The sequence below is a fragment of the Anoplolepis gracilipes genome, chromosome 2 (genome assembly GCF_047496725.1).
Source record: "Anoplolepis gracilipes chromosome 2, ASM4749672v1, whole genome shotgun sequence".
In the NCBI taxonomy this organism is placed as follows: domain Eukaryota; kingdom Metazoa; phylum Arthropoda; class Insecta; order Hymenoptera; family Formicidae; genus Anoplolepis; species Anoplolepis gracilipes.
Window position 1 is genome coordinate 4,132,944 of NC_132971.1, and position 15,576 is coordinate 4,148,519.

Below are 15,576 nucleotides of genomic sequence, written 5' to 3' on the forward strand. Positions count from 1 at the left end.
TAATATTACTTCACAAGATGATTTCAAAATCTAATGATTGCATCTAACAATAAGCTGAATAACCCAACGTAATGAGTGCATCAAATCTTCTTTAAGTACAAAAACTCGCGTATCTTCGTTTTTTCTTACCTTATTTGATACTGATCTAATTAAAGGCAAATGATTTTGAACCAGAGATCTCTATTACTTCATTGGCTTCGCCATGCGATGAGCGCTTTCACAAGAGAGCGGAAATTGTGAAATTTACGTTAACTTATGGCAAACGCAGTCTGCCTTCAGCGGGGAAAACATCTTGGACGTAATGGTATCGATAATTATATCGAATCATGAAATTAGTCGATGGATCATTACACGAGTTTCTTGATTCATCACAGCTCGTTAAGATACTTACGCACCGTAAACATATCCTACTCGATCGTAATCTGCGCAAACACATAATTCTCGCAAGACCGTTCAAATTTTGTCGAATATCGCTTTTTCGTTATATCTTTAATAATTTATTTGGGATGATTGCAAAGGAAACTGACTATTCTATTTGTATATCTATGTGTATAAATGTGTATATATGTATGTGTGCAGCTGAAAAATATAATTTAATTAATTTAATTATTTAATTAATTTCTCTTTAAAGAGTTTTTATATTATTTCTAAAACAATTATATTACACACAAAAACACACACACACATACGCGTACGTGTGTAATGTATATAAAAAAACTTAAATATATTAACATGAGTGTTTTTTAAAGGAAAATATAATTAGATTGCTTTTAAATTGTAAATTCACTTAATATAATTAGTCATTGTTTTAATTAAATTTAATTAATGAATTAAGCAAAAGAATTGATTATCATTTTAACATCTTGATTTTATTACTAACTAGATATGGTGTCAAAACACAAAAAAGGAGTTGCATATCGCGATGATATTTTGCTTTCGATTTACTTACGACTTCTCAGCGAAGAAAGTCTCCATGGAACTTCCCTTTCAAGCCTACTGAGTTTATATATACGTGAGTTGTAAACAGGGTCATGCCGATGAAAGTCAATAATAATACTTGCCTGAGCAAATATCGGCATCTTTTTGATTTGCATAAGTAAACGCGTATACAGGAGCGCGCTAACGAACGTTAATAAATTCTATCCTTGACGAGACCGTTACAGACAGACCAATCACCATCATCCTTGGCGAAAGGACTTTTTTCCTATCTTTCGCCTCCGCTATCGCTACCTGGTTTTATAGGATAAGAAAACCTCTTGTTTCAGACATTCTAATGTCCCTCGTTTCCTGCGGTTTAGGTCGTCGGGCTTATATGCGGCTAGCCACTTAACCACCTTGTCATATTGTCGGTTGCAATTCCATTAACGTCACAGTACAATGTCCTGCGTGATCCATAATATATCCTTGAACAACTTTTCTCGGCTGAATATAAGACTTGAATAAATCGAGTCTGTCTAATGCTTTCTCATTTGTTCGATTTGTTATGTACAATAATGAATCATTTCATAAACAACAAACGTCATGCTCGGAAAGTACTTACATTTTATGCTTATTTCGAAAATGTTAAGTTTGGCAAGTAATTTTATAAATTATAAAATAAAGAGTAAGTGCATATTATATATCGTTATTTTGAATGTATTTCAGATTTTATGTCGAGTAATAACACGCATGAGATGCTCGAATTAAATGCAAAGTACGGTCAATTTTGCCAAGATACAATTTATCCAAGTTTTCATTAGAGTTTCGTAAGACGCGGAAAAATCATCAGGGGATTTCATCTTCGAGAAGCGGCGAGTTTGAGCTTTATGTAAACGAGCATTTCGCCTTGCTACCAATATATGATATGTATACATATGCATTTGCAAGAGCACAACGTGACGTAAGACGCACAATAAGCCTTTTTGCCATTACGCGGCTTGTGCGTTACAACGGTACCGTTCTGCATGAAAGCGCATGGTTATCGTAAATGATTGCGCTTGCCGTTTTGCCACAAGTCCCCTGACCGACGCGACGGTGAGAAGCGGGCGAAAGGGACGTGTGCGCGAGCATCTTACCATCCATCAGCATCCCGCTGCTGTTACGTGAGAATGCAATGCGCGTATACCCACTGACCGGCTTCACGTAACGTTTCGCGGCAGGCACGGATTCACTCTCGCGTCATTACTGGGAACGTAAGTCTCTTCAAACGAGAAATTAATCCTCTAAAATATCATTTTTATCTTATCAATTATTTTAGAGAAAAATAAGCATCACTTATATAATTCGATATAAAATCATTCAATAATAAATTTACAAAAGAAATAATAATTTCTAGAACGTTGAAAATAAATATAAAATATAATAAAAATTTTTTTTTTTATTATCTTATATGTAAGGACTATATATTAAATTTAAATATCTGTACATAAAACACGTGTTAAAACTTGATGTCTGGTTTAAGCATAAAAAATCTGTTATTAACATTAAGGCCTGAAGGATAGCCTGTGTATCTCGTATATCTGTCAGACTGTCTACTTTCCGCAGTGCCTTGCACGCGTAATGTACCGCATGTGTCGACGAAATGTATGCTCTAATTTTAGCGCCTGGGGTTTGCTACGAAGTGCCTCTCCTTCCTATCGTAAAAAAATTTAATTAAACAAAAAAGCTTCAACGCGCTTTAGGCGAGGGTCACGCAAGCGCTCGTTTAATTAAGATACCGATCGCTAGCGTTAACTAGTATGTCGAGTATATGAGCGAGAGGCGACCCGCGTGGCCTCGAAAAGTCACACACACTGGGTGAAAATAGCGTGTTTATAGACTTATTGCAGCCGCGGTCACTTCGCGCTTCGAAGAGGAAAGCCGAAAGTGGGAGAGAGATCGCCGGTTATGCAAAAGGCGAAAACGGTCACGTGTGTATGCGAATCGAGGCAATGTCATCGAACTTATATAACGCGTGTCGCCTTATTTCAATTACAAGTAGCTTTCCACGTGCACATATCGACTTTAAGTCTTCATGGATGCGATATAACTTCGCTTTCTATATCCAGGAACATCGACGACTTAAATGAAAATATTTATGGATCGCGTAACATAATGAAAGTTTTATCCAAAGAATTTATTTTTAATTTCGCGTACAATGCGCGAGCCAGTACTAAATACCTAATAGATTCTCGATTAATGACAGCTAATGAAATAGTCAAGGCATTAAAGCTACAACTAGATAACCAATATTCGTGACTTTAAACGACGTGTTGTGTATATATTCGACCACTTGAGGACAGAGAAAATTTAATTTGCATTGATCATCGGGATTGTTAATTCGTCCGTCTTTAAAGCGGAGGAACTGGATCCTCCTGAACGTGTGGAGAGATTCCGGCGAAAGGCGCGACTCGCGCGGAATTCCTCCTCGCGCGAGGGATGGCCCGTAGATAGGCGCAGGTGAGAGGCCCCCGCGAGAAGAAGAAAGGCAAGAGGTCCCACGATCTTATGGGATCCCTACCGCGCCGGCCGGCGAGGAGACGCGACGGGTCCCGGTCGAGAGGAAGAGCCGAGAGTCAGAGTCGAGTCGAAGGGACCGCGTCGAAGGTGCGCAGCGCATCCGCCGTTGCTTTTCACGGTGGACGAGCGTAATCGGAGCCCCCGTCTGCCGCGACAAAATGCCAAAAATTACCCTGTCCACTCTGTGTAAGTGTCCACGTGTGTGGGGGAGTCTGAACGGGTTCCCACGGAGTCGATCTATTGTGCGCCGATCACACGAGTGATAGTGATGCGAAATATCCTCTTCGACCACCCGCTGTTCCTTTATTTAAATCGCCTGTTAGTTTACAACCGCAGACCGTATATAACACAAGCTATACGTATGTTAATCGAACGCGGGCTTTTATCGATCAAGATTGAATATGTAATTTCTTAACGACGGCGACGTACATGTCGGAATCACAATTTTAAACGCCGGCAAAATAATGAAAGCGCTTGCCGGAGATCGTGAATTTTAGTTATGTCGATGGGAACTCGACCAATGACTCGGCCAATGACTCATGATAAAATTTTACAACAATCGCGACTATATGTAACACAAAACAGTCTGCTCTAAAACAATTTTATTCTTGTAACATTTTAAATGTGTTCTGTATAAAGTATAAATTAATTTACAAATGATTATATATTTTAGTCATTAAACATAATCCCTGATAATCGATAATTTATTAAATACTTTGTCAATTAGTATGACGTTGCTTTATAATTATTAAATAACACGCAATTAAATAATAATTATTTAATTGCGTGTCATATATTATTATATATGAATGCTATAATTTGCCATTCAATTCGATTATATTGGATTATATTGGATCGATGAAAAAGGTAAGAAACAACTTCGTGGCAGTTTCTGTAAGTACATAATTTTAATTATATATTTAAATCAATATTTAACCAAAGATTTTGATTTCTTTATTATATACAATTTACTTCAATTTTTACTTTAAAGTTTTAAATAATAATATTTACAACGATAAAATAAACTATCATTACTGTAAATAGACATGTCGGGTTTTTGACGTAACCCTTAATTAATCGTAAGATAAAACTAAAATCTCATGTGATATTTATATTATAATTTATATAAAGATTTTAAATGCCTCTTCTTCTTCCTCTATCCGTAACATCTCGCACATTATATAACGCTCAATCTCTCACGCTGCTTCACACGTTCTCGCCGGTAGCAGTCTTAATCAATCACCATGCGCGCGTTATAATTAAAGAGACCGCTCATCTACGTTCGCCGCGACAGTCCATTCATGTAAACTTGAGATGACGTTTTACGCAATGCTGGTAAGAACACATCGCTAAAATAATATGCTCATAAATAAAGAGGATTTTATGACGTAGGTATCCCAAAGCCTTGCACATCAGACTTATTACACGGTTTTTTTTTGTCACGATTTCAACAATTCGACATGCATCCATTTATAAACGTGCCGTGTAAATCTTCTTAATTACTGTGAACAATTTATTGCCTGTGCGTGAAATACATTGGCATTTTGAGTTAACGCTCTTGAACGTGTAGCTCGTGATGAACACCAATAATATCACATGGATTCATTGACTACTGTCAAATGAAATTTCTGTACCCTTTATGCAGATTTATCGATCTCGAGTATTTTTAATAACTTTTCGAAAAAATAGTTTACAATTGAAATATCCTTATTACAATATTAATATAGTAACTTGATTTTAATTATATATCTTTGCTTTTATTAATATTTAGATGAATTAACATATAGAGATATAAGAAATGTAATAAAATGTATGTAAATAAGTAATAAAAATAAATTTTTAATATAATTAATTTTGATTTCAAGATATTTAAATGTAAAAGTTATTATAAAGTATTATAAAAAATTACATCAATAGAATACAATAAAATTAAATCAATAGAAAGTTCATCAAAAAATATAATTTTATTATAACTACATATAACGCATAACACATTTAATTACAGATATCCTTTATTCGTTTCTAACTTATTCTATCTCAAAATTCCAAATTTTATATTTTTTACAGATGACCAACAAATGTTTAACAAATTAATATAATATTAATATATTATAATATATTAATGTATTAATTCAATATTAATATAATATTTGTAAAATCAATTGTTCAGAATAAATTTAAATATTAATTTGCGAAATCCGATTTATCTCGAGTGACGTGGGGATATTAAAAGAATGTCGAGAAGACTTTCGCCATCAGAAACTGACGTTGCTAATTACTCGGCTTCTTTTGCCGCATTTCGATGCATTCTCTCATAGAAGGTCATGCATACCTTTTTTTCGAATTATCTGGCCGTATAATGACACGATGAGTCGAACGGGAAATAATTCATGGGCTCATTGAGCAATTTGTAACACTAGGAGAGTAAGCACGCTCTATCACGACCACTGGTCTTTGTCGTGCTCATTCTACGTGGCCTTTGCGTCTTTTTAATGTCATTGATGACGCTGAAAATGGCAGACACAATCGGAGAGCACGTGTATTCAAGAACACTAGACTGTCGGCCTTTCAAAAGATTTCACGTATTGCTGACTGTTATGAGTAATAACAACGAAATTATAGACATTGAATCCTTGATGGGTTTATGACAAGCATATAATAGTGCATTATTTGAGCTATGCGTTACAACTCGTACACGTACAATTATACAACAAAATCGTAAACACTTTGACTTCTCTACATATTATTGAAGAAGAAAAAAATTAATGCTTTTGAAACAATGAAAACATTTTTAATATAATATTTAGCATTATTATACTATATATAAAATGTGCAATTTTTTGAGACAAATAATTCTAACAAAAGATCCGATCGACTAGACTCGGCAGTTAATTTTAATTCTTTCAATATCGAGTTTTTACTTGCATTTAATCCAAAGAGAAAAGTCAGAGGATAGAATAGTGCGTTATACAGTCGAGAAAATTCATCATCTTTTCATTACTGACCATTCGAACGGTCAGTGAGAGCCCTCGAATCATATTTATCTTATACTACATTGCGTAATGTCAAATAACGTTATATAATTATATAATTGTATTATATAAAGCAATGACAATTATCTAGAGTTGCGCTCTTTGAGATGCATCTATCACATAAGCATCTACCGTCTTGCCTTTTCAGAGAAAATTCGATTTTACTGAGTTGCGGGAAATGTGAAATTATCGCGACTATGATAATAACATCGTCCGATGCATAGCTCAGCATCGTTCTAAGCGCAAATATGAATTACGAGATAGAATCAAACTTGTTTGCCGCGTTAGAGATCGAGCAAAGAGACCGCTCGTCGTTACTCTCGTGCAAGTCTCTTGGAGGTTCTTCGGGGTCAACCGCTGACCTGATGTGCAGTCGTGACGAGAATAATCGTTCATGGTCAATCGTGAATTACGGGCTTACCTTGTCTAATCGATTGTGGAGCGCAAATCGAATTTTAGCTTGGCCTCAAAAGTGCAACAGTGGAGACGATCTTTGATGTCCCGAGCGACCTTTCACGCCACGCTCTTTCGATTACGAAACCCAAATCGAACGATATTCACAGCGATCGGCATAATCGCACGCCTCTACGGCATTATGTATTCTCAAACAATCAAAACTCGCAGACTTAACACTAGATGAAAACCACAAAAACACATCAAGACATTTTTTCTTGTTTATTAGCAAAAACTTAAGTAGATTTTAATTTTTAAATGTGTCTCCTTTTTTATAAAAAAATGTGTATTATATTTCTAACGCATTTAATTAATTTAATTAATTAAATTTATTTTATTTTATTCATTTTATTTAAATTATTTTAATTTTCAACAATATTAAATAATATATAATTATATAATATTACATTTATATTTTTTATAGTAAGATATTTTTTTTATCTTCCTCTTTTATAGTAAAACTCCTTTTCGCATAATCTATAATATTCATTCAAGTACTTTCTTCTGTGAATGATCTATGGGTATTCTCCATGTAGGTCTCGTGACGGCGGTCTTGTACAACACGGTCGAGCGAAGTCTTGAACATGAAATTCCGCGGAGGAGCTTCCTGTCACGCAGAGCGATTGACGGAAGTAGAGGAAGGTATGTTCCCCACGAAGCGGTCTCTTCCTTAAACTTGATTATGTTGCGAATTGATTAAACCGTTTACTTTTTGCAGGAAATATTTCGATCCGAACGAGGACGGATCATTCGACAGCTACGGATCCGCGGGCGGCGAATACGATCCATACGATTATGTGACAGGTAAGTGGTCATTTATCATTCTTCATTGAGGATCAATTTCTATCCGTGAACTCTAAGAACCATTAATCTTACGATTTCGGGATCCTTCGACACATCCCTCCAAGTATCTCTGAACTTTATAATCTATTTGAAAATTACGCTTCTTTGATCTTTCATTCTTCTTTGTGACTATCCTTTAATAGGCAATGAAATTTCCTAGTTAAGATCAAGATGTGGACACTGCTTTATTCACTTTTACATTTCGTAATTATTTTCTTTGTACATTACAATATACATATATATGAGGCGTAGGATAGTTATCTTTAAACTAAACCTACGCGCAATGATGAAAGTGGATGTTGACGCATCTTCGATAATTACAAAATATTTTTGATGACATAATTTTATGGTAATTATGAGTTAAAACTTTACTTCATTATATAACTGTAATTTTTTAACTAATTTATTCTTTTACTCTCGTAAAACTATCCTCTCGTTATATGTACTCAGATTGACATTACAAACATCTTTTTAATCGCAATTATAAATATACGTAGATAGATGCATATGTGAATATTAATCGTTCAATATAACGAGTGGATTATCGCTCATGAGAAAGGCGGAGTATAATATTTATATGAAAGGCGAGAGTCGAATAGGTCATGTAAAATCTTGCTGATTATATGGATACAAGTTACAAGACATTATCTGTCCGAACACGGGCAAAGATTTAAATATCATAGACATGATCATCGCGGCCTATTTTCTACGACCTTGGTTAGTAATGATGGAACTCGGTGTGTCTAGTAGATACTTAACGACATATTCTTTTTCTCTTTTTTTTAATTATACGTGAAAAAATTATACATACTTTATTATCTAAATAGAGATGACGCATTAATTATCGATCTCATTATATTATCTAATGCGATAAATATGTGATGGTTGTGAATTAAAGATATTTAATTTTTGGAATTTTATACATGCATTTTTTGTAAATTTATAAATAATTATCTGTGTGTTATGAAAAATTATGTAAACTTTTCGACACTTATAAATCATAAAGAAATAGGCATTTCTCATTAATTCTCTAGACAGCTCGTCAAATTAAAAATGGTTTCTAGGTACGTAATTTAATCTTTGCTATCTGAAGAGATGAATCTGCTTGTATTTTGTAGATCTATCTGACATCAGAAAAAATGTGCCAGGTGAGCCAGGCGTCGACTATCCCGCCTACACGACATTACCTCAGACAGGATTTACTTGTGAAGGACGCTCACGTGGTAAGTACATATATATGAATAAATTACATCGCATGCCTCATCACATACCCTTTTGATTATTATTATGCGTTATGCGTAAATTATGCATAAAATTATTTTTCTTCTAAAGTGCAAAACATTTCTAAGTTTGTATTACATAAGGTTTTGAAATCTCGAAAAGATTTTTTTATGGATTCAATATTAAATTCAAAAAATTCAGTTGAATACTTTTGTTCAACTAGATTTTTGTGTGATTATGATATTTTTAAATACGGATATAATACGGATTATCTTGCGCGAGGAAGCAATTAGATTCGCTACATAAACGGTAATAAGATATAGCGAGATGGGATAGATTTCACTAATTGCTAATATAATAAACAATGCAATCGATTTCTTTCTCGCAAGCGTATCAATATGTGCTTCGGAGACTGCTAATTTAGAGGCACTCGATTAATTTTCAGAAAGTTCGTTAACTTAATTAATACCGATAAGATGCGATAAGACAATACATAGACAATGTGGCGATTTTCACTGACCATATATTTTTTCTTAATTTATTAAAATGTATTAAAACAAAGGCCTCATTTTTTCTATTTAATTTTATAATTATTTATGAATTTCTAAACTTTATACAATATTAACTTTATATTATATTAATTTTATATTATATTATTTATATTATATTAAAATGTATAAATTTATACTTTTTGTTATAAATTATATATATATATATATATATATATATATATACAAAAATTGAGATTTTATAAAATAAAATTAATGTAACTTTATTTTGTTTGATAATGTATAACTTGATTTCGTTTTCTAATGTAAGAATTATGTCAGAATCAAACTTGTTATTATCGATTTCTTAATGAATTAAGCAGATGCACCGAAGAATTATTATCGTTACCGTTATTATCGTATATTGTCATTATCGTTTGATGACATACAGCGAATATTTAATTCGATTTAATTTTCTACGCTGTTGTTGTATTACTTTAACTTAGTGCTCTGACTATGCTAACCGCAAACATTAGATAATCTAAGAGAAAGATGAAGTCAGAAAAACAACTTTGCACACTGTGGGTCTATGTAAAATCGTTACATAAGTGCTATGAAATTTAAGTATTTGTCATAACGCAAATACATAACAAATTTCTAATCTTAATAAGTTTCTAATAGGTATTATTTTATCTTATCATATTGCCATAGTTTTACTATTCCTATATTACTTCCAAAATTAAAAAAGTAAATTTTAAATAATTTTTTATTTTTATATCTGCAATTGAAGTTTTTTCACTTTTGCTTTTAAATTGTTCTTAATTAATTATAATGTGGTTACATTAAAGCGTAAGTTATTCGCTTTTGTCGCTCTCTAATGTTTATTTTATCTTAGCAATGTATATATTAATTTTATTATTATACAATATTTTTTATCCGTTTTTCAAATTTTATGATTTCATTATTTCGATATTTTTAAGAAATTATATCAGATGTGAAAAAATTACGAACTTTCTCTAAAAAGGAAAGATGAATAGAATCACAAGAAACTTGTTTGTCATTGTTCAACAGGGTATTACGCCGACGAAGCGGCCGGCTGTCAGGTTTTCCACGTGTGCCATGACGTGTTGGTATCCTCCTTTCTGTGCCCGATCGGTTCGACTTTCAGCCAAAAATTGCTGACTTGCGATTGGTGGACCAAGGTCGACTGTTCCTCCAGCAACAGATATCTCGAAAAAAACCGCGATAGCTACCAGATTGATGACGACGAGATGATCCGCAATGCGTATGCGATGATTAGCTTGCAGTCTTCTGCGGAAGAAGTTACTAAGGACGGTCTAGTGGATCCTGATAGCGGTGCCAGGATCATTGATTATTCCGCACTTAATGGCAGAATTGTGATGGGTTTTTTGCCCGGAGGATTCCACAGGATCACAAATTACGCTGCCGTCGACGCGATCAAAAACGATTTGCCGAGCGGATTGAAGGATTCTCATCGGGACGAGCGGCGACTCTTCAATTACGATCACCAACAGCAAAAAAGCATAAATTCTGTGTATCATCAAGGCAAATTGCACTTTGAAAATAAAGACCAATCGCCTTACCATGCTTCTCTGATTATTCGACACGATTATCAGGATCAGATCGGCAATAATGAGTTCCAGGACAATTATCGTACACCCGACAGCAGATTCGCCAATCATTTACAGACTTCCTACGCGCCTACTGTCCCTACTGTTACTACCACCACTCGAAGATTCTATTCGCCTACAGTGCCGACGACCTATCGACCTTCCACGCTAGCATACAGCAAGTTGGATTTGATAATGGACAGCTCCGATCATCTTTATGCGCATAGCAAGACTCCTGTGACTCCTCCCACGATTACTCGGCAGAATGAAGAGGTGAAAAGTACTGATTTAAAAGAAAGAGAAACGAGATATAAGGCTCCGAAAAAATCAGAGAGTGCCTCGTCACCAGGAACGGATCGAGGTAATGAAAAAAACAACGGCATTCGCTCTGGAAATGACCAAACCAATTTCAACTTTGAGGAAAAGTCGCAGACGAATTTCAGGATCAACGTGACTGACACGATTGATAAAGATGTAGAGATATTTAGACAGCAGAACGACAGGCCGATAATCAAACCCGATAGCGAGGATAGTTTGGAAGATATTGAAACAAAGGACAGCATCGGAATCGCTCAAGCATTGAATAATCCACTCAGTAGGATTATTATACAGAATCAAAATCCTGTAAAGAACGAGCGAGAAAGCCTGATGACTTCTATTCCATCGCAGACAATTCTAAATCATTCTTCGGGATCGTACGAGAAAGAACAAGACGTGAACTCGTCACAGACCCTGAAGAAGTCGGATATTTTCAACGAGACGAAATATAATCAATCGACGGAAGAAGATACCACGAGCTCAACGAAGAGTTTCGAGGAGACGACGTACACGAGAAACTTTGGCGATAAGACGACTCCGCTGCTGAGAAAACGGCAACAAAATGTTAATGCTGCGCAAGCATCAACCATTTCGGCGACTGCGAAATCTACGATAAGTACCACTAAAAGAAGCGATGACAAGATTTACAATAATATCGTTCGTTCTTCATTTAATGACAGCCATATAACCGTGGACCAGAACAAAACGTCGACCAGATCGACTTCCAATTCCAATGACAATTCCATATCCAGATTAAACTATAATTTCGAGATTCCTCAACCAGCGCGATTTTTGAGGCCTCCAGTAGAAAGTTTTTTCATCAACGTTCCCGAAGAGACGCATACAACGATCGACGACAGTTCCAAAACTCCTTGGAATCCTGAATTGACAAACACCGAAATTCCACGATTTTCTGACACAGCCATTACAAACAATCAAGATCGATCATCGATATTTAACATTGAAGAACAGTCGCTGGTCGATTACGCAGATTTTTCGGAGACGCCTAACTTAGGGGTTCATTTAACTGTTCAACCTGAAGTATCTACTTCCATCCCATGGCTCGTTTCCACGTCACATGAACGAGCGATTGTTAATATTCCCGCGACTGATATTGTTCCGCCGATCGTTGATTACAACGACGGTTTTGGTGATTTCGTCCCGCCGAATGAACACTCATATACAACACAATCTGATCGCACAGAAAACATAGACTCGCAAAAGACGCAAAACTCCTCGACAAGTGAGACAGAGATCCCAATAGAGTATAACACAGGATTCCAGTTCACTATCAGAGACGCTGTCAAGGCTCAAGTAGACTCCAGACCGAATTCCAGATTGCCATGCTACTCTTCAACGTCTGACAAACAAGGGAAACATTGCGAGACGAACTCTGCAGTAATTGCTCCAAATGTTGCGATTTCCACGCCGAGTGTAGAAGCGAGAACAGTCTCGATCGGTGGAAAAGCAACCCCGAGGATTTTAGAACGTTTGATCTCTTCAAGTAGTACGAGTAAGCCGGGAAATTCGGTGACATTTATTTCCGAATCTTTGACTTCTACAACACAATCTCCGATTACTATCGACAGTAATGTCGATGTAGAGAGATCAAACTTGAAGACAGTTATACCGAAAAGCGTGCTAGACATCAACGTTTCTGAAGAAAAAATTAAAAAGAACGCAACAGAGAATAATCTATCGCGCTCGATCCATCCAGGATCTTTAAAGCAGATCGAGGAGACGATTGATAAACATAATTCTCCGTATATATCCTTTACAGTCAAGAGAGACGAAGACTTGGAGACGACGACTGATGATTTTATTAGTCGATTAATCACACAACACCAACAATCTGGTTCTGTTTCTGAAAGACGAGTTAGATGATGACTTTGAAATCATTAAGTCGATCGAACCGGTGGACGAAGTCGCTATTACTAACATTTCGAAATTTCACGATGCTAGTCACGAGTCTTTAAACAATAAAGACAACAATTTTTCCGCGATTGTCGATGATACAATCAATCAATTCAAGCAATCAAATTCAAATATGAGTATGCTGAATCTCCTTCAGCTGATGGCTGAATTATTAAAACTGGATCGATTGCCGCGACCATTCTCCGCGAAAGATTTACGTAGTGATCCCGAGTTAAGGGATTCGTTTAATCTAGACCTTGATGAACAACCAGATGTTACGACGAGTCCGCTATTGTTTCGTTCTCAAACCAGAACGCCGTTCAAAAACGTAAAGTCCTTCGATGCTTTAGAAACATCCGTGAATATTGCCAAGCCGAAAACATCGGTGAATCTGGATCTCAACGAACCATCATTCGTTACGTCAAGTCCACTGTTCGAAACCAAAATATCAATTGGAAATGCAGATTTCAAAGTATCTTCTTTTGAAGACACTTCGAGGATTCCTATTAACGTTGCTCTCAAGCCGCCTTCTGATGATTCCTCTAAAGTAAATTCCAACAATGCAACAAAACAGAAGACGAGTCAATCAAAAGCAGAAAATAAAATCACTCGACCGGTTCAAAAGGAGGAAATCCTGGAACAATTGACGGAAAATTTTGGACAGCCTCTGTATCGTGGTAATTTGATCCGTGCTGGACCACTCGTTTTCGATTTGCCACAAGTGCAAAGGAGTTTGGACTTTGAGACTGGTTTGCCTGTAGAAGAGAGCAAGCATGTAACCAGCGAAGCTGGAGAGGAAAGTTTAACGTCATCTACAACGGGAACAACAACGACGACGACGCAGGAATCGATTATGACAACGACAACGGAATCTGTGAAAACCATCTTCGAGACCGAGTTTGTTCCTTCTCTTGGTTTTTCTTTTGATACCAACGAAGGTCGCGAGGAATACGTTCAGGCAATTCTTGAAGGATTGATCGATGAACGCAATGATGAAAGTGACAAGAACGGACCCAGTGTGCAACTAACAAACGAAGCTCCAAAAAATGAAACTTTGAGCCTCGAACAGCATGAGATCTCGAAAGATACTTAAAAAATATCTCAAGAATTAAAGATTAAAAGATTATATAAAATTATCTTTCTTGGCTGATTAGTTTTATCAGCATTAATTAATTATAATATAATTGAGCTTCTATAAAATTATAATTAGAATAATATATTAAAGATTAAAAAAAAATAATATATTAAAGATTAAAAAATAATATATTAACGATGAAAATTAATATATTAAATGAGAGAAAATGAATTCAGCTGTTGATGTCTGTATTATAGAATATAACGATATATTTTTTAATATTGATCGATATATAAAGTAAAAGTATATAAGTTTGATTTGATAGAACATCTAACAATGGGTAAAATAAATAAATGATTAAAGTAAATAAATAGTAAGTATACACACATTTAAAGTCTCATTAATTTATAGTGTCTATTAATCACAAGATTAGAATTATTTAATGATAATATGATAAAAAAAATAATATAATGATCCTTATAGTGTGTAATTATTTTCTTTTCACGTCCAAATATATATTTTCTATTGTTAACATATATAATTAAGACATTACAGAAATTGTAAAGTGGATTTTATTACTGATTTAATCGTGATACAATAGGCTTCGATGAATGTTAATAACGTTTCATACATTTCTTGCTCATGTATGGAGGAGAAGGATAGTATATTGTATATGTATAACAATTTGTGCATTTGATATGTATGCAAGAGACATACGTAAACATTATGAATATTTTTTTTCTCTGGGTGTCTCATTTAATCTAGAAAATGCCACATTGTATTCTTTTTAAATACAAATTCTTTCTCGTTATACAAATTTCATTGTGTAATCAATAAATACTCGCTTACCTTATATATCCTACTTTTACACCGAGAAAGCGTTTCACCATGACGACGGCGTCAAACTTATTCACTATCCGATATTTCTCGTAGACGATTCAATCAAGTCAAGAGTGTGCATATCGTCGAGAAGTATTCTGTAAAATAGTTATTTACAGTGACGATTTCTCTATCTTTTATCGGTTGTATAAATAAAATAGTATTAATCTTCAAAAGAGATAACTTTAAGGAAATAAAATGAAATGTTACGCGTATAAAATAGAGAGAAAATAAATTGTCAAGTA

General features: G+C 34.9%; 1 protein-coding gene across 1 annotated transcript; it reads left to right on the forward strand.

Moving 5' to 3' along the window:
* Positions 1-3,526: 3,526 nt before the first annotated feature.
* Positions 3,527-14,565, forward strand: LOC140676365 (uncharacterized). Its single transcript, XM_072911333.1, has 6 exons — positions 3,527-3,663; positions 7,499-7,604; positions 7,681-7,766; positions 8,924-9,028; positions 10,586-13,209; positions 13,331-14,565. Exons 1-6 carry the CDS (start codon positions 3,636-3,638, stop codon positions 14,468-14,470), a joined length of 4,089 nt encoding a protein of 1,362 aa, XP_072767434.1. The 5' UTR covers positions 3,527-3,635; the 3' UTR covers positions 14,471-14,565.
* The last annotated feature ends 1,011 nt before the right edge of the window (positions 14,566-15,576 follow it).